This window comes from Typopeltis vanoorti, chromosome 3, assembly GCF_054136105.1.
Source record: "Typopeltis vanoorti isolate ZY-2024b chromosome 3, IOZ_Tvanoo_1.0, whole genome shotgun sequence".
Taxonomy (NCBI): Eukaryota; Metazoa; Arthropoda; class Arachnida; order Uropygi; family Thelyphonidae; genus Typopeltis; species Typopeltis vanoorti.
The window spans coordinates 149,246,370-149,267,102 of NC_143551.1; the positions used below are offsets into that span (position 1 = coordinate 149,246,370).

Sequence of the window (20,733 nt, forward strand, 5' to 3'; positions counted from 1 at the left end):
AAATTAAATAGCAACCTGAACTGTACAAATCCAGAAGAAAATCTTAATATAACAATATGAACTGTACAATTCCAGAAGAATCTCAGTACGTGAGAACTATAGCAGAGTTTATTGTAGGTTTCATTTTTTATTTATTTATTTTGTTTCATTATATATATATATATATAATTTTTTTTTATCACTAGAGGTCAGGCTAAGAAAAAGATTAGTTAACAACATAGTTTTAATTTACCTTTATTAGAGTGCAACAGCATGTAGCTTGGTTCCTATACACATGTATCCTTCTGATGATGACCTCGATACAGGGGTCGAAACGTCAATTGTTATTTTATTAATAATTAATAAAATAATCATTTCAACATGTGTGTTTTGTGTCCCTAAATTCTTAAATATAAATGCATACCAAGTAATCACTATAAAATCACTATAACAAAAAGTACTTAGGTGCCTAAATGGAGCTGAAGATATTCTTAAGATAGTCAAAATAGATTGCATGATTTTATCCTGGCTAAACCTCAGAAGTCTAAACTGCTGATGTTCTGACCATCACATTCTATGATCAAATGAAGTCTGGTCAGTCTGCAAGAACGAAAACCACTGTTTACACCTTTAGGTTGGTGACTTTGTTAGTAGCCTTGGATATATCTATCCCCAGCCAACAGGCATTAAATTATCAGACTGAAGGAAACTATCTAGGAGTGAATGCAGGCAGGGGCAGAGTGTAGTACTTGATACTACTAGGTGTAAGATGAGTTTCATCACTTGGAAAACCACTTTGATTACTGGAGTGGCCAGAATGATGCTTGGACTCGAGAGCAAAGACAATATTTATTAATTCCAGCTCGCAATTTGAGCAATGTGTTCAGAGTTTCATCAGACATCATCATAGAGAAGCCCAAATTTCTTTTTTTACAAGGTTACAACATTAAAATTATTCCATTTTAAAGCTGTCAAATCCAGTATGCTATCTAATGTCCTGCATTAAGTTTCCAGATCAGTTAACAAATAATCTTGCTGATGCTATTCCACCAGCTTTGCGTGGAGGGGAATTTGGGTAATGGGTATGCTGAGGCCATGATTTGCAGAAAAGTTAGGTGAACTCCATGAGTATGGTTTGTCAAACAAAGAGAAATAGATTATGTGCAAATAAAGGCAAATCTCCTAAACATTCCAGTGTGAATCTGGAATGTGTTAGGAGATTTGACTATATCTGTCAGAAACTGAGATCCTCTGCCATATTTGTGAAGACACTGTGATTTGATGAGCAATGCTCATCAAATCTCAGTTTGATGCATGCTAATTGTGCAAAGATTGATGAATCAGCAGTAAAACTCCTGATCTTTAAAACAAGATTCTGACTATATCTGTCAGAAACTGAGATCCTCTGCCATATTTGTGAAGAAACTGTGATTTGATGAGCAATGCTCATCAAATCTCAGTTTGATGTATGCTAATTGTGCAAAGATTGATGAATCAGCAGTAAAACTCCTGATCTTTAAAACAAGATTAGGAGTTTTACTGCTGATCCCCAAATTTCTACTCCATGAGCACGAGTGATGGAGCAAATCTCCTGTATATAGTCAAAGTGACTTGCAATACACCAATGAGCAGATCACTGTTAATAACTGCTATGAGTAGCATGGCAGAAGGTGCCATAGCCACGTCATGTATATGAGCCCAGCCAGATACACTACACCAGTAGTTACCAACCTTTTTGGATCATGCCCCACCTCAACGGCTCAAAGATTTTGATGTCCCCCCCAGCATAATAGTCGGCCAAGTTCTGAAAAAGTATAATATAAATAGGTACTTTAAATAAAAAAGAAACATAGGTAAAACTTGTGTGTGGACAGACTTATGTGTTCGTCGAACATGTTGTTTATTATTTTAACGGTATAATAGAACACAGAAACTAAGTAAATAATTAATTTATTAACTTGATGCTGATATTTCGCTGGTATTATAACCAGCAAGCACATCATCACCAAGTACCCTGCTCATGCAATCAAGCCTACTACGGTCAAACAGGAAGAACTGTGAATATCCGCATCAGCGAACATAAACGATACGTCCGGAATTATCATTATGGGAAGTCGAGCCTAGCAGACCATGCTCTGGATACCCCTGCACACAGGATCAACTGGAAAAACACAAAAGTACTACACAGAAACCCATATAAATCAGAGAGATTGTTCTTAGAGGCGACAGAAGCCCTAAAACACACTCCAAATCACAACAAATATGGCTGTATTAACTTGCCGAAGATCTGGGAGACAGTCATATTAAGAAAAAACTAGCACTTTTCTAGGACTCTAGTAATATATGATAGGTTTTTTTTTTTTTTTTTTTTTTTTTTTTTTTTTTTACAGATAGAGGGTGCCAAAATCAGGACTCTAGTCTTTGTGTTGCTGCTACAATTTTGTTTAAGTACACCATGTTGTTTTAGTCTCGCGTATTGTGACAAACAGTGTTTTTGTGCTCTGAAGATGCTGGTTATAATACCAGCGAAATATCAGCATCAAGTTAATAAATTAATTATTTACTTAGTTTCTGTGTTCTATTATACCGTTAAAATAATAAACAACATGTTCGACGAACACATAAGTCTGTCCACACGTTTAAGGATTCTTCACGGAGACGATATCGTACGCAAGACACGACGATATGGTAAGTGGAAGTTGAAATTGGCGCGGCAACTAAACAGGTTAGCCTTCTTAAAGAGGTGCCGAGACACCAAATTAATACCGAACTGTTTTAAAATCAAAAACAAGTTCCACTCGGCCAAAGCCCAACGCATCTATAAACGAGCGAGTGTAGCGCTTTTACGCAAACAAATTAACACCACTCGCCGGGAATTAGCACAAGCAAATACAACCATCAGCGCATTACGAGAATCACTGCATAATATTCTAAATACGGAACTTTGGCAGATCTTAGAGAACATCACCGACGCAACGGCAAAAAAAGATTTCGACAGAGTCAAAAACCGGCACCAAAAGAAGTTCGAAAATCTACAACAACGGAACACCATACAACGACCGCAATTACAACAAGACCTCATCGTCGTGAATCTATCGTCACTCACCTTAAGCAAAGAAGCCACGACTGCTTTAAGTCGAGGGCACAACTTTGCCGTAACTCCCAAGCAAGTTCCAAAAGCCGAAATAATGGCGTCCATCGAATGAGGAATTTACCACCTGCCTCCAACAATAGCTAACAACATACGTTTAGATGTGGCCAACATCCTAATCAAGTCCAAGCCTCCCAAAAATAATATCCCACATAAGGAATTCATTGCTATAAAAGAGCTACACAACAACAGCCAGATTACCATAACAAAAGCAGACAAAGGAAATGCAACCGTGGTGATGGACACAACTGAATATGAAAACAAAATGCACACACTATTACAAGATCAGTCAACATACAAAATTATAGATCGCAATCCCACCAACACACAAAAGAATAAGGCACGAAAATTATTAAAAAAAAGTCACTTCCTGGCCCAAAGACACAGTTAACAAACTCAAACCCTTCCATGTTAAAACACCGAGGATCTATGGATCACCAAAAATTCACAAACCAGGCACACCCCTACGCCCAATTGTGGACAGTATAAATAGTCCCACATACAAACTGGCTAGACATTTAGCGAAGCTACTAGCCATTCTCACTAACAATTCTCCCTCCTTTGTCAAAAATGCAGCACACCTAAAAAGCATCTTACAACACCTCACCCTAAAAAGCTCAGACTTAATAGTAAGCTTTGCCATCACTTCACTATTCACAAATGTACCACTAATAGAAACCCTCAATCTACTGAAGTCACACTTCCCCCCTGATATATTTGAACTATTCAAATTCACAATACATGCAGGATATTTCACATGGAAAGGGAAAATATACAAACAAATTGATGGGACAGCCATGGGTCCCCCCCCCCCCCAGCCAACTTTTACATAGAACACCTGGAAAAACAAGCAATCAATACAGCCACTCTCAAACCAACACTTTGGCTACGCTATGTTGATGATGTGCTTGCTATTTGGCCACATGGTCCTGAGACATTGAAAACATTCTTAGCACATTTAAATAGCCAACATCCAAAAATCCACTTTACTATGGAACTGGAAGCCAACAACTGTCTGCCCTTCCTGGATACACTCATCACACGTCTCCCAGATGGTTCCTTATCATTTTCAGTTTTCAGAAAACCCACACATACAGGCAGATACTTACACAAACAATCACACCATCATCCTTCTCAACAATATGGCCTATTAAAAATGCTAACCCATAGAGCGAGAGCAATCTGTTCAAATGACAAGGCTCTTACTGCTGAACTGACTCACTTACGCCACACCTTCTTGGCCAACGGCTACAATCCACAAAAAATAAACAAAATACTAAACACTCCTAAGAAACCCCTCCCACCATCCACCACAGAGAACTACAACAAAACAGTCACCATCCCTTACATTAAAGGCACATCCGAAAAGATCTCAAGAATTCTCAATAAACATAAACTACGCACTACATTCAGACCATGTAGCAAATTAGCCACCCTCATCCGCTCACCCAAGGACAGCATTCCTCCTTTATCACATCCAGGAGTCTACCAAGTACCCTGCTCATGCAATCAAGCCTACTACAGTCAAACAGGAAGAACTGTGAATATCCGCATCAGCGAACATAAACGATACGTCCGGAATTATCATTATGGGAAGTCAGGCCTAGCAGACCATGCTCTGGATACCCCTGCACACAGGATCAACTGGAAAAACACAAAAGTACTACACAGAAACCCATATAAATCAGAGAGATTGTTCTTAGAGGCGACAGAAGCCTTAAACACACTCCAAATCTCAACAAATATGGCTGTATTAACTTGCCGAAGATCTGGGAGACAGTCATATTAAGAAAAAACTAGCACTTTTCTAGGACTCTAGTAATATATGATAGGTTTTTTTTTTTTTTTTTTTTTTCTCAGATAGAGGGTGCCAAAATCAGGACTCTAGTCTTTGTGTTGCTGCTACAATTTTGTTTAAGTACACCATGTTGTTTTAGTCTCGCGTATTGTGACAAACAGTGTTTTTGTGCTCTGAAGATGCTGGTTATAATACCAGCGAAATATCAGCATCAAGTTAATAAATTAATTATTTACTTAGTTTCTGTGTTCTATTATACCGTAAAATAATAAACAACATAGGTAAAACTGTTTTTAATTTGACTTTCTTCAATGAATATAAATTTTATATTATAAAACATAAATCGAACTGAACTTGGGAAAATAAAATCCAAGTAAATGTGATCCTTGAGCTTGTTGTCTGCTGCAAAGACTTTTTATTTGAGGTACTAATTTTGCCAATTTCAATCTCAGATCCCCACGATTTGTGATGTTCAGATGACTTCTTTTTTTTTTTTTTGTCAGTAACAATTCATTTACAGCACTAAAGCCACATTCAACTAAATATGAAGACGGGAAAGACAGTAGTAATTTTTTGCAAAACTAGTTACATTTCGGTATTTTGTTTTTGTCTTGTCACAAAAGACTCATCATTTTGCTTTTCTGAGAGTTCTTCTTGATACTGTATTTATGTTGACTGCTGTACTAGTGTTGTCAGCTTTTTTTCTCGGAAAGTCAGGGTTGTAACATTGACAATTTATCGCCGACAATAGTGATTTTTTGACTATATCTGTGGTGAGGTGACGAACATAACATCATTTTCCAATTGCCCCTCAAAATATCAAATTGTCCCTCTGTGGGACATATGCTCCACGTTGGGAAACACTGCACTACACCAATATATACAGCCTCCATTCAAACCTCAGTGATGTCCATTTCCATCTCCAGTCTGCAAAACCCCCACTTACTTTTCCTGACAGAAATCCAAATTTCTACTCTCCTAAAAATAGAAATCAACACTCTATGGAAGCAGAAAATTAAAAAATAGAACTCCATTGCACTGAACTTTCATTCCAAAACATGTCATGCTCGATGATGACATCTGCAAGTGTGCTGAATAATGCAAATTTGACCCTGGGAAAATTGTCAGATCAGATCACAGATCACTACTTCAAGCCCATGAACACATGGAGTGATTGAGTGAATCTCCTGTGCCTGGTCATAGTGACTTTGTGATACACCAATGAGCAGAACAGTGATTAATAACTGCTATGAGTAACATGTCAGAAATTGCCATCGCCATGTCATGTATATGAGCCCAGCCAGACGTCACTTACATGCAGTGACAGCAACAACTGGAAGAAAAATGTCAAGGTGGAGACAACACATGGACAATTTATTTGAAAAAGGAGTACTAATGTGAAAATCTAGTCCTACTACTAGCCAGCACAGAAACTTGAACTCCATCACTGCATAGAGAAGATGCATGAGCAATGCCATCAATAGCAAACATCACAGAACCTTCCCAAATACACTACACCAATATACGTAGTCTCCATTCAAACTTCAATGATGTCCATTTCCATCTCCAGTCTGCAATACCTTTGCTTATTTTTTTTGATAGAAACCTAAATTATTACTTACCTCAGCTTTCCAAGTTACACACTTGTTCAATCCTTTTGTCCCAACGGTGGGATTTGTGCATGTGTTTGCTGTGACATACCATGTCAAAGAGTACCAAACCTGGAATCTCCCGATTTTGACCTTCTCTGGCTGAAAATCTCTGTACTCCCAGCTAGACCTCTCTCATTCTATCAAATTCATTTGCTGTCTCTGCTGCATTTTCTAATGCCACTAACTATTTTCAGTTTTCTTAACTTTTCAGTTTCCTTTCCTAAAAGTTGATATTCTTCAATCCAACTTTCCTAATAGTTAGGTCATTTTCCTTGGAGACTTTAAATGTTCACAACACTAACTTGGCATCCTACTTCATTTGCACAGATCATGTATTTAGAGAGACTGAGTCATTTGCTATCACTGATGACCTTACACAAATAGTACATGTGCCTACCAGAATACTAGACAATCCTAACCACTCTCCAAATACCTTGGACCTTTTCCTCACTAGTGACCCATCCAAGTATACATGAATGTAGTCTCTCCTCTAGGTATTTGAGATCACAATTTCATGCTGGTCTTTTCTCCATTGAAACAACACAAACACAATCACTTGCATTCATGCATTGTATGGCATTATAAGAAAACCAAGTGGGATGATCTACACAACTACTATGTCACAGTTCCTTGGATGGATTATTGCTTCCTGCCATCTGACCCAAACCTATTTGCTGAATATATCACTGAAATGGTCAGCAAATCGTTCTTATCAGCATGCAAACATTTATTCTCTGTTCTACCCTAAGCCCATCCTGTATTTAACTCTGGTTCTCCCACTGGTGTGGCAGTTGTACAAGAGAAGAATTGAGCATACCATAACTGACTTGCAACCAAAACTCCAGCTACCTATATCAAAGCCTGGAATAGTTGCAAGAAAATGATCAACATGTCAGAAAACTTTGAGAGAGCTAAAAGCAGGAAACTTTCATCCATCCTGTCTATATGGCAACTATGCATTCTGGTCTCTAACCAAAGCCATTGGTTGCAACTTTTGCCCAATAAGTGCTTCCACCACTGTTGCTTTATTATCACTCAACAAGCAATCTACTCACTGATGGCTCTATTGCTTCATTACCCACCGAAAAAGCCTATTTCTTGGCTTCCTACTTCTCCTCCAGTTCTTTTAGTGCTGATTGTTGTAAATGTTCCCAAACCATTCCACACATACACTCGCTCACTCACTCTACACTCAATGTCAGTGTATCCTTTTGCCAAAAAGAGATCATGAGAATTTTGCTCAAATTGATAATTGATTTTCTAATTAATAACCAACAGTATGGTTTCCATCACTGTCACTCAACAGGCAATCGACTCACTTTTGTCACCCATATCTGGACAAATACCATGAAAAATTTCCTGATTCCCATATGGTTCACCCTTGATATCTCCAAGGCTTTTGACCTGGTCTGCCACAAAGGCCTGTTAAGTAAACTCATCATTTGGTCTCTCCCATGAATCCTACAGTTGGACTACCAGCTTTTTGACTGAATGCTTGCTTTGTGTATTGGTGGATGGTTACTTATCTTCTAAGTACAACCAATGCAGGAGTGCCGCAAGACTTCTCTCACCATCCTATTCCTTCTATATATAAATGACTTACTCTAGCAGACTACCAACCCAATACATAGTTTTGTTGATGACAGCACATTGCATTTCTCCCTTTCATTCAACAAACCTGGGAATGCACATATCACCACTACAATCTCCAGAATAGCATGACAGAAAAATTCTTTTGGGTTAACTTTAGCCTACACAGCCAATTTCTTTTCATACTCCAACTTAGCCTTCCATACAATACTCATAACAATTCTGGCCTGTGCTGTATATACATATGTGTGTGTATTCCATAATTCCTTCCACCCTTATTCTCACAATATTTCTTTCACATCATCCTCTTCTTAAGGATTTCTTGCTTATTATGATCACAAATCATTTCAATTCCACTGTATTTGTTCTTAGAACTTTAAGGACACATTCAAATATTGCATTCTTTAAGCTGCATCTGAGTAGTAGTGGTAATAGTTGTAATTCAAGAAGTCAAGCTTCAAGGATAAGAAGTCAGTAGTTTGACTGATTTTTTAGAGTAGAGAACAGATGAGTGGTGTACAAAATGGGGCAAGAAAACAGTCTGGAGAAAACCAAAAAAGATGAGATTCAAGATATGGCATCCTCTATCAAGGAATATCATGCTGTACAAATACATATTCCGTTTGGCAGAAGATTACATTGATTGTAATACCAAAATACAAAGTATAATTTAGACAGTTATGGTGAAGTGCAGTTGTTGTTGCTGCTACATTTTAGAGTTGTTTCAAAAAATGGGTCAAGTCTGGATGAGTGTAGGTGAGCCCTTCATTTAAGTTAGTGTTAATACCTTAACACGTTCGCTGCCAACTACAAGTATACTCGTAGTTGGTAAACCAGCTACACAAGCCAGCTACAAGTATACTCGTATGATGCTTACCGCGTGCAACGAGATTACTGTACTGACCTTGAAGAAGTGAAAATGCTTGGCTTATGGAGCTAGCATCAAAACTGTGTATTCTCATAGATGGTATATGCTCTGCCCAAGCTAACTACGAGTATACTCGTATCACACTTACCGCCGGCAACGAGATTACCGTACTGACCTTGAAGAAGTGAAATTGCTCGGAGTATGGGAACAGACTATGCCGAAGTAGCATGGCAGCGAACATGTTAAATGTTGAAGTTGGTGGAAATGATTTCTTTTTCTTTTGTTATAATTTTTTGATGTTTAAATTTTATTTAATTTAATTTATTTATTTAATTTTTTTTTTTTTAGGAATCTGAGTTTTTTGTAACCACGGTGAACCTCTTTTAATTTGATTTTCCTATCATGGTGATGTTATCTTGTTACATATTTCTCAATCCTGCTTTGTCTTTGTTGTTCTTTACTTAAAACTTTTTGAAATGTCATAAATGGTTGACTGCCTTAACTATTGACTATCACCATTTATTTATTTCTACTAGAGCCTATGTTCTCATGCTCTATAGTCCAGTGGCAGCCGGTGAAAATTTTAAGTGGGGATACCGCATATACAAAAAAAAAAAAAAAAACTTTTTTTCCCTAATCAGTAACGAATTTATTAATAAATAAATTTACATATTAAAAAATTGCTTTATTAAAAATATCTCATCCTCACCATGAACAAACACCAATAATAAAAGTTTCGTATCAATAGTAATGACAAGTGCAAACGAATCGCAGTGCATTTGTTTCGTGTAACGATAATTGAAAAAATATAATTCTTTTCATATTTTCAACAGTGACACTCGTCATAATTCAGCCTTGTATCTATAATAAATAAATAAATGTTATTTTAACAAAATAAAATAAGATTTACAAAAAGTAGTTCACCACGAACACAGCACCAATAATAAATGTTTCATATCTCACAGAAATAACGCGCGAAGCATATGATACACTGCCCAAGCAGCAGTGTATCTAATGTATCTAAGGACATAACGTGCAATGACAAGCGCAAACGAATATCGGCGTTAGATCGCAGTGCATTTGTTTCATAATCTAAAGCGTTAATCGAGCAATTCCAATTATTAACTATTCGGTCAATGTCAGAACATAAGCTGTAACCTTTAACGTGTTGTATTGCATTTATATAACGTTGTAAGCATTGTTATTATTTATGAACACAAACAAAATTTAATTTTTTCAGTTTTTCCTTGTGGGTGCTGCATGAGCCGCAACTGCTATAGTCTAACAAATTTATTTGTTTTATGACTGTGCCAGTTAGAGTATGTACTAAGAGATTATAAGATCTTAAACCAAAGATAAAAGCAGATATTGTTAGCATTCCCCTGCTTATGTTGATTTTTACCTTTATTTAGTCATGGCTTGGCTTTATCTTATGCAGGTTCGAAAGTTTCAGGATAGTACATTGACAGAATCAGTCCACTGTGTTGTTCACAAACCATTTTTAAATCAGAAAGCAATATTTACAGTTTATTCACATTAACATATATATACGTTACAATTCTTTTGTCAATTTCAATTCTTCCCGATTCAAACTTAGTTCTAATTTTCTTCCTTTAAAGCTAAATCACAATCTAGAATATCACACAGGTCATATATATATATATATATATATATATATATACATACACACACATATATACACAAACTGACAGTGATGCTTTAAGAGTGAAATTATTAATCTCCTCTCGGTGTGCAGTGACACACCGAGAGGAGATTAATCAGGTATGTTACCTATAGGAAGCATCTGGGCTTTATGCCCTCTGTATAGACATGCCTGATTAATCTATAGCGAAAGCATCTGTACTCGATGCCATAATGTAGCCTCCACCATGCTCTTCCTGCATGCTGTACAACTCAGCACCTTGATTCAGGCACAGTCTGACAGCATAGATTGGAAGGATTATGTGTTAGCTAATTGGAAAGTTTCCTGATGCATAATCAGGTTTGATCCCATATATTATCCGACATCCAGCCTGCAGTTCACTTCTGCATTGTGAAATGGAGGAATCTCTGTAGCAAGTTTGGCATGCCCTTGAAGGGCATTACACCACATGTTAAAGAATGGTGGGGAATACGAGCACTGCAATCCCTGCTCTGGAGACCAAACATGGCTTCAACCCCCATCAGATCTGCAATAAGCAAGATGGGGGTGTAGCACAGAAGTGAGGGTCACTGGCCACTTAGTAAGGCTAAGCTAGCACATCCTCCAGTGAGGAAGGCATTTTTTGCAAAGTGAGTGCTTGCTTGCTGAATTCATTAAAGTGGTGAATTCCTTGTTGGAAACAGACCACAAGAGGGTGGGATTAACAGTTGAGAGAGGTTTAGATTATGCTTTCCCAGCTTGTAAGTGGCTTGATGTCAGGTGCTGTAGACTTAAAAACCTTTTAGCATGGGATCATCATCATATATATATATATATATATTTTTATAAAGAGATTTAATGACTAAAACCGAGAATAATTGTAAGACTTTAATGAAGCCTTACAATTATTCTTGGTTTTAGTCATTAAATCTCTTTATAAAAATGTATCAAAACAACCAAGTCAATCTTTCTGAATGCATATATATATATATATATATATATATATATATATATATATATATATATATATATATATATATTTAGGATGGGATTGGCATAAATATTGGGTTGGCAAATAAATTCATTTGGTTTATGCGTTAGTACAAGTTTACGCTGCTTCGCCTGTTGCTGTTTAACGCCTTTCAATGCTATTGCGCAGTTGAAAGGCGACATTTCACATAACCTTTCAGTGAATTTTCGTTCGGCCTACTTCAGTTGCATGTGTGTAACATATTTTTAGAAATGGAAGGAAATAACGTACATTACCGGCATATTTTGCTTTTTTACTTCAAAAAAAGGCAAACGAGCTGCAGAGGCCCATAAAAAAAATATGCAGCGTATATGGTGCAACGGAATGCATATGCCAAAAGTGGTTTGCCAAATTCCGTTCTGGAGATTTTGACATCAGTGATGTGCCGATCACCCGACCAAGGTTGATTCGAGTGTTGTGAAGGATATCGTCGACAATAGTCCATCACAAACAGTGCGAGAGATTGCTGCAGTACTGAACATATCCCATACAAGCATTGAAAACCATTTGCACAAGCTGGGATATGTTTCAAAACTCAATGTTTGGGTGCCACATGAATTGACTGAGGCCAATATGACTGCTTGCATGTCCAGCTGTGATTCGCTGCGACGTCTCCAAGGAAATGACCCATTTTTGAAGCGGATGATTATGGGAGATGAAAAATGGGTCATGTACGATAATGTGATACATAAAAGATCATGGGGAGGCACAAGAGCGAACCGCCACAAACAATCTCGAAAGCGGGATTACATCCAAAAGAAGATCATGCTCTCTGTGTGGTGGGATTATAAAGGTGTTGTCCACTACGAGGTGTTACTATCAATCAGAACAATTGATTCAACTGGCTATTGCTCACAGTTAACTCGTCTGGCCCGTGCAATTAGCACAACTCCCAGAATAAATTGTTACGTCTTGGCTGGGATGTTTTTCCGCATCCTCCATATTCACTGGACCTGGCGCCTTCCGATTACCACTTATTCCGATCGTTGCAGAATTCTCTGAAAAGGAAAATCTTTCTAATGAGGAGGCTGTTAAAAGACACCTGGATCAGTTTTTCGCTAGTAAACCTCAGGAGTTTTATGAACGCAGCATAATGAAGTTGGTGGACAGATGGCAAGACGTTATTGATAAAGGGGGTCAGTATATAACTGACTAGTATGTATTATATATATTAAATAAAATGTTTCATTCCACTCTGAAAAACCGAACGAACTTATTTGCCAACCCAATATATATCAATAGTTTGAGTGGTACTATATTAAATGAGCAATATCAGCTTATGTAAATCATAGGATTTCTCTGTAATGTTGCTCTTCACGTGTCCAGTATATTTGACTGAGTACGACATACAGCCCTACTTTGCAAACTATGATCTTATGTTAACATGCTATCCTTTGTGAGGGAATATCAAACTCAGTGCTTGGGTGATCACAAAACCATTAACACAATGGGAAAGTGATTAGGAAGAAAGAAAGAAAGAATCTGTTAATGTGTTTCTTGAGGAGCTGGAATTTGTATTCATTGGAGAAAGCAGTGTGTGAAAGACCATTCTGCAATATTGAGATAGAAGGAAGGTGAGAAGTTGGTTTGATAACTTTGGAACTGAACTGTATGGATTTTGACTAGCTGCTGGTTGTATTGTTACATGATTAAGAGGAAAGTGGCAGAAAGATGTTAAATAGTTCAGCAGTGCCCATGAAAAAATATTATTATCATTACTACGTGATACTTCCAGGGAGTTCAAGGACTCATTGAAGGAGAGCATCTACTCTACAACTTTGCCTCCACCACTCAATCTACACGGCAACTACACCAACACCATCTGTCCACCACCACTAGTATTTTCACAGAGAATCCCAAACATCCATGCCCATGGTGGGATTCAAACCCACAGCCTTTTGGCTGGCCAACCACCATATCTATATATGTGTGTGTGTATAATATATATATATATATATATTACACACACACATATATATATAAACTGATATATATATATTAGCAGGCATTATATAAATATATAATGCAAAACATTTATGAGAAAGCACTTGTAAGGAACTTTGATAGAGAGCAGGCATCTATTAAGTGGGGGATTCCTTTCCCTGGATAGCATTTAATATTCTAAATTCAGGTGAGAACTAGTGTTTTGAATGAATGAGTACTTGAATTTTTTGTAGATGGAGGGGACTATTGATCTGCAAAAAAAAAAAAAAATGTTATGGAGAATGTACAAGGAAAATGCGATCTGTACACCCATGAGCAGTACAAGGCTCAAGCTAGGAAGGTTACCAACATAGTAAGAAAAGCTAAATCAGATTATGAGAAGATCTTCCACTATGTGGCAAGCAAAAGGAAGAATGACTTCGGAAGGATAACTTGATAACTTTAGTGGGTGCTGATGGTATTGAGGTGACAAAATCAGATGTAATAGTCGAGTTACTGAGTGATCACTTTTCAAAAGTCTATCACCCAAGTGAGGATATCTCTACCTGTAGCAATAACTAATGTGAGAATTTAAGCTAAGAAATCAGAGGTATTTAATATATTGCAAAATTTAAATGCAAAACACTGCTGTAGGTTTAGATGGAATATCAGCTTGGGTGTTGTGTGTGAATGTGCAAAATAATTGTCAACCCCTCTTACTTGGATATTTAACTTAAGTTTGAACTCTGGTATGGTCCCTAGGGAGTGGGAGTTAGGCAAAGTGGTTCCTTTGCATAAGGGTGGCTCTAAAACTCCGGTAGTTAATTACAGACCAATTGCCATCTCAGGAGTAGTGGTAAAAGTATTGGGAAAGCTGGTTAAAGACAAAATTCAAGAATGGGTGGATCAGGATATGATACTCTATAGAGGCCAACATGGTTTTGTTAAAGGTAGATCCTGCCTTAGCAATCTATTAACTTTTCATAATAGAATGACATCTGAGTTGGACAAAGGAACTGGCTACACAGTGGTACTTCTGGATTTTGCTAAGGCTTTTGACAGGATACCCATAGAACACTGTTATGCAAATTGGAGCAGATGGGAACGGATACTAAATTGGTGATATGGATAGGAGAATGGCTCAGGGAGAGATACCAGAAGGTGGTGTATGGAGGAGCCGATATCGAGGGTGTATGGATATCGAGTCCATGATGATGCAGGTGACCAGTGGTGTGTCGCAGGGCTCTGTGCTTGGACCATTGTTGTTTAATTTGTATATAAATGATATAGGAAATAGCTTAAGGGGAGATATTCAGTTGTTTGCTAATGATGCAAAGTTGGGTAGCGCAATAAAAAATCAAGCTGATGTTGAAAGTTTGCAGGATAATTTAAATAAGCTGGTAAAATGGGCAAAAGGTAATGGATGTCAGTTCAATGTGGAAAAGTGTAAAGTTATGCATTTTGGGATTAAAAGATTACTAGCTGTGTACTACATTGATGGAACAGTACTCCAAGAGATTGATGAGACTAGGGACTTAGGGGATGTTGGTAAATAGAGAGATGAAGTTCAGGGGACACATTGCTAAGGTGTCCAAGATTGCACATAGGATTACTTGGTTGTTGAGGAACACACTGACATCCAGAGATAAAGAGGTTATTATTCCCCTTTATAAAGCTTCCACATTTGGATTACTGTGCTCAGGTCTGGTCACCTGGATCCCTTGGAGATGAGGAGGTTATGGAGAGGGTTCAGAGAAGAGTGACTAAGTTGATGAGTGATGTAAAAAGTGCTCCCTACATTGATAGATTGAGAGCTTGTGGATTGCAGAGGTTGGTTGATAGGTGGAGAAGAGGAGATATGATAGAAACATTTAAATTACTGAAAGGTTTTTATAGGATTGATGCAGGGGAAAATGTTTCAGCTGTGTGATAGTGATGGAAGAACAAGAGGTCATCCCTGGAAATTAAAGAAGAGTGTGGTTAACAAAGGTGTGAGAACAAGGTTTTTTGCCTGGAGGGTGGTGGAGTGGAATTCATTGCCTGATTCAGTTGTGAGCTCTTCGTCTTGAAATGAATTCAAGAAGAGATATGACAGATATTGTTTTGCTAGTTTGGGTCTCCTGTGATGAGTCTACTGACTCCATGGAGATACCCGTAATAATTGATTTGATGTGTTTGTGCCGAGATAAGCTAAATGTAAATCAACTCGAGAAAATTGATTTTGACTGGAGATTGAATATTATTAAAAGTATATGGAAGGAGAAGTGAAGTAAGATTTTTCTTCCAGAGAAATAAGATGGGATTCTGTAATGCAGCATTGAATTCACTAGTATTTTTGTTTTTTTTTTCCACTCCGTGAATGATGAGGAGATTTGTTTAAGCATTGGTTTATGAAGATGGAGCACTGCAGACTTTCTAGAGCAGAGGACTATCATCAACAAAATATAGATAGGATTAGGATTCATGGTTGATGAGAGAAGGTCATTAATGTATAGGAGGAAAGCATAGGTGAAAGGACATTTACAGTTGTACTTCAACATCAAAATCCAATTAGAAGGATTCATCCATCATAATACTCAGTGAACAAGCAGAAAGGAAACTGACAGTTCATCACAAAAAGGCAGGATGGCAGCTTGTATGATAGCCTCTGTTACAGGCATAATCAGATATCTTGGAAATATCAAGAACAACCATATAAGTTTCTCCAGATATTTTTATGATGTGTCAAAAATTTGTAAGGTTGGCTAGGAGATCTGCTGTGGAGCTAGAGTGGTAGAATCTATATTGGTAATTGGTAATTAATTGGTAGACCTCAAGGTAGTGAAGAAGTTGAATGTTAATGACAGTCTCCGTTATTTTTGAAATTAATCGGTGAAGGCAATGGGATGGTAGTTTAAAATGGCTGACTTTTATCCCCATTTTTAGGAACAAGTGGGCATAAAAGCTAATTCAATGTAGTTAGGTAAATGCCAGATATGTAGGGTGACACAGGATAGATGCTAATTCTAGAGCAGAGTTTTTTAGTACATTTGGAGGGATACTGTGCCAGGCAACAACATTACCATCAACATTAGTCAGAGTTAGTCATTTAGCGATGTTCGTATCATCATCATCATCATCAAATTCCTGACATGTACCTCAAGGAATGTACAGGATATGATAGTACTACATGAAAAATTTACATCATTGCTAACTTCCTATCTACAATTTTTCTCCAGATCAATCTGTTACCTGTCAAGATTCCAACATTGTCAGATCTTATATTTCTATCTTCTAAGGCACTTTTTACCATATCATTCCACCTATATCTTGGTCTTTTCCTGCCAACCTAGCAGAGAACACTTGTTTTGCTAATCTTTCCTCTCCCATTCTATTTAAGACCATACCACCTGAGATTAGCTCTGCTAACACATTCCTGGATGCTAACAATGTCAAGTTCTTTCCTAATTTCCTTGTTTTTAATATGAGACTGCCATTGATGCCTTCTGTTTCTGCCCCTATTCTTTCTCAGGACTCTTATATCTGCAGTCTCCAGTCTTTGGTGAAGTGTTTTACTTCTAACCCAGCTCTCAGATCCATAAGTTAAAATTGGTTTGAACACTGTCTTGTATACAGCTAATTTAGTGTTTTGACTAATTTCTCTCTTATTCCATATAAATTTATTCGGTTGACTTCCTACCATACCAGCTTTGTTGGTTCTATTGTCTATTTCCATATTTAATTTACCATCTTCACTAAAAATTGTGCCTAAGTAGCTGAAATGTTTTACTTGTTCTGTAAGTTCTCCATTCTCAAAACAACTTACCATGTAGATTAAAGATTGTTATATCTTTCTGGCAAAATACGTGGTGAGTTGTTTGTGGTATAGTGGGAAGTTATTTTCCTTGGTTGTCTGTACAAGGATTGGTAGAATGGACTGATGTCAAGAGATCAGTCTTATATTGCAATTTCCTTTTCAGATTTTCTAACCATTATAGTGATACACTGCTCTGTACTTGACCCTCAAGTACATTAATGACTTTCTTACTGACCAAAATCTTATCTATAGTTTTGATGATGTCAGTACACATAATTCAGCATACTACAATTGGCTAGAGAGAAAAATCCCAGCATTATACCTAATTTAGTTTACAGCTTGCAGCAACTGCAAAAAAAAAAAAAAAAAACTGCAAATTCAAATCAAATTTTGAAAGGACCAAATGTCACACAATCACCTCATGTTCAAATGAGTCAGGCCTACTGGTCCCCTCACAAAGGAAAAATAGGACCATACCATCACACTGCCACCTTCAGATTTCATAGTGAGGGTTATGCACGCTGGTAAGAGACATTCATCGGGCATCCACCACACCACCCATAAGCTGTGTTATGGAGTGATTTGTCACTCCATAACATCTTTCGAAGCTTCCACGTCCCACTGTCACACTGTTTGTACCACTTAAGACGACACTGCATGTTGGTTCAGATAGTGCGAGGCTTACATATTGTGGTCCTACCACAATAGAGACCCATGTTGTGAGCCTCGTTTTTTCTGCATGTTTTTGTGCAGATTCATGTTACAGTTGATGCCCAGAACTTTGCATTCAAAGTGTTATCCAACGAATACTGGTTTTACATGTTATCCATCATAGCACCCTATGATTACGTTCAGTGAGTATGGTGGGTCATCCAGTATGTATCACTGATTGTTGAACTATGATGGCCCAATTAGTCAACAATTTGCCGAACAGATAGGCCTGTAACATGGCATCCTATCACAACACCTCTTTCGAACTTCATCAGTTAACTTCTCGCAGACATTTCACCTGGAAACAATTCCACTGACTTGGGAGCATCATATTCCTCCAATTTTTACTGACTATAAATGCATCACTTATTACATGGCATGATGCTACTTGCCCATGGGGCTGTCCATTGACTTTTTTCCAAGCAGTGCACATGTGTGTACACCAACTGTATTAGCACTAATACCAATTGTATTATATATATATATATGTATATTATTATATATATTCAGTGTAGAAAATGTGACTAGAAATCTTGAAAAGTGCTAATACAGTTGGTTGGTCTTTTAGAAAAATTGTCTCATGTCTGAATGATACTCTGAACTATATTGAATACGTTATCTTAGGAATCAAGATGATGTCACTTAACTAGAGCAGACAAATTTTAGAATACCAAAGTTTCTGCTGTATAATTATTATTGTTGTGTAATTTACTGTGTGAAATCTTTTGTTGCTTACTCTCTCTCTCTCTCTCTTCCCTGTAAAATTGTTTGTGATTGTAGTTGAAAAAATTTAAAACAAAAAAAAAAGTTTTATTTATTTTATTATTTTTTACATATTTTCTTTTCTTTTTTTTTTCCCTTTCAGGACTGGCTACTATTACTTATGCATGGAAGACAAACCCAGATGAAATACAGTTTCGTGAGCAGCTTCTTTCAAGTACTAATGACCTGATTCTTCTTAATGAAAATATAAGGAATCCCAAGTCTTCAGAACACATAAAATATATAAATGACTTTTATAATTCAGGAATAATAAGATTTTTAAATCTTGGGATTTTTTCAGTTGTTTGGTTGGATAATTATCATCCAGATTGCAAACTTTATGAAGCACAGTGTACTTACTTGAAACCTAAAGTTTTAGCATTTCATGAAAGAATTATGGATATTGGATTTTTCAATCAGTGGCACAATATCAAAAGGAAAATGGCAGAGTTTGATGTAAATCCTGATGAATGGCATTTATAGGGCACTGGATTGAGTTATATCACTGTTACATCCTGGAGTTCTCTATAACAATGTGTATAACATTGGACTTAATGAAATACTTCAAAAATAATTCTCTTTGTGTCATTAATAAAGAATTTGCAAGTGTTGATTTTGAGTTAACAATAATTGTTAATCCAAAGTATCAGAAATGATAATGTCTTCTAAACTTGTTAAAACATGCAGTGACCAAAGATTTTTATTCTCTTTATTATTATTATTATTATGTGACACCTCCCAGGAGTTCAAGAACTCATCACAGGAGGGCACTCCACTCATCTAACTTTTCCCCCTACTACGCACAACTACCATCAATGTCATCTACTTCCCATCATCACTAACAGTATTTTTTGTATGTAAAATGCTTGTGTTCTGAAGGCCAGTTTGCCTATACACAGGATGAAAAAGCTGACTTTCCAGGAGAAAAAAAAAACCCCTGCTACCTCCGTATGAGATCAGCTAACTCATTTTTAAATGAAAAAGCCTACATAAAGATTCCTCTCATAACGACAAGAACCGACCTGACACCTTTTCTTTCAATTGCACTATGGATGTGCTTATTTTGCTGGAAAAGCCTTATATTACATGTATCACCTGAAAATTATAACCTCTGTCTTATATGGAAAAGTTCTTTAGTAATAGATTACTGCAGAAAAAAAAAACTGTGGTATCTTAAGGTAACTTTTAATAAGTCAAGTGGCAGTGTTCCACTCTAGGAACAAAAGGAAAAAGGGTGTGCTGTATTCTGAAGCTGCAGTGAATGCAAAACATGTTATTAAAAAAAATATATATATCATTTATGGGATTAAAATTAAGCAGTGATTAGTAGCTCTTGACCTTGTGTACTTAATTAGGTACATGTGAGCTAACATTCTGGTCAGTGTTCTCCTTATGTCCTGTACCATTTGAGAATATTTTGGCACATTGTGATTAGCATTAATTGGATGCTTTCACAAAGTCTCAGGACTCAGTATGGTATTGCATTCACCATTACAAACTAGTAACATATTCCATTTATTTGCCATGAGAAAAATTTGCACTTAACTTCCTTATTCAGAGATAATCCTCAAAATAATTTTTTAATATATATAATAATATATTATTATAATTATTATATAATAAGGGTGGTTCCAAGACTGCACAGCAAATTATAGACCAATCAGTTTCTTAGGAGTGGTGGTAAAAGTACTGAAAAAATTGGTCAGAAAGAGAATTCAGGAATGGGTGGATAGGAATAAGATACTCTGAGGGGCAACATGGATTTGTAAAAGGGTCGGTCATGCCTTAGTAATTTAATTACTTTTTATAATGGATCACAGTTTAGCTGGAT

The 20,733-nt window shown here is 36.9% G+C and overlaps 1 protein-coding gene across 1 annotated transcript in view; it reads left to right on the top strand.

The window, feature by feature from the left end:
- Positions 1 to 19,686, top strand: part of LOC150108649 (mitochondrial import inner membrane translocase subunit Tim29) — a 71,341-nt gene extending 51,655 nt beyond the window's left edge. Inside the window, exon 3 of the mRNA XM_090416123.1 lies at positions 19,006 to 19,686. Coding sequence (XP_090272249.1) covers positions 19,006 to 19,385 — 380 coding nt within the window. The 3' untranslated portion in view covers positions 19,386 to 19,686. The remainder of the gene's footprint in view (positions 1 to 19,005) is intronic.
- The last annotated feature ends 1,047 nt before the right edge of the window (positions 19,687 to 20,733 follow it).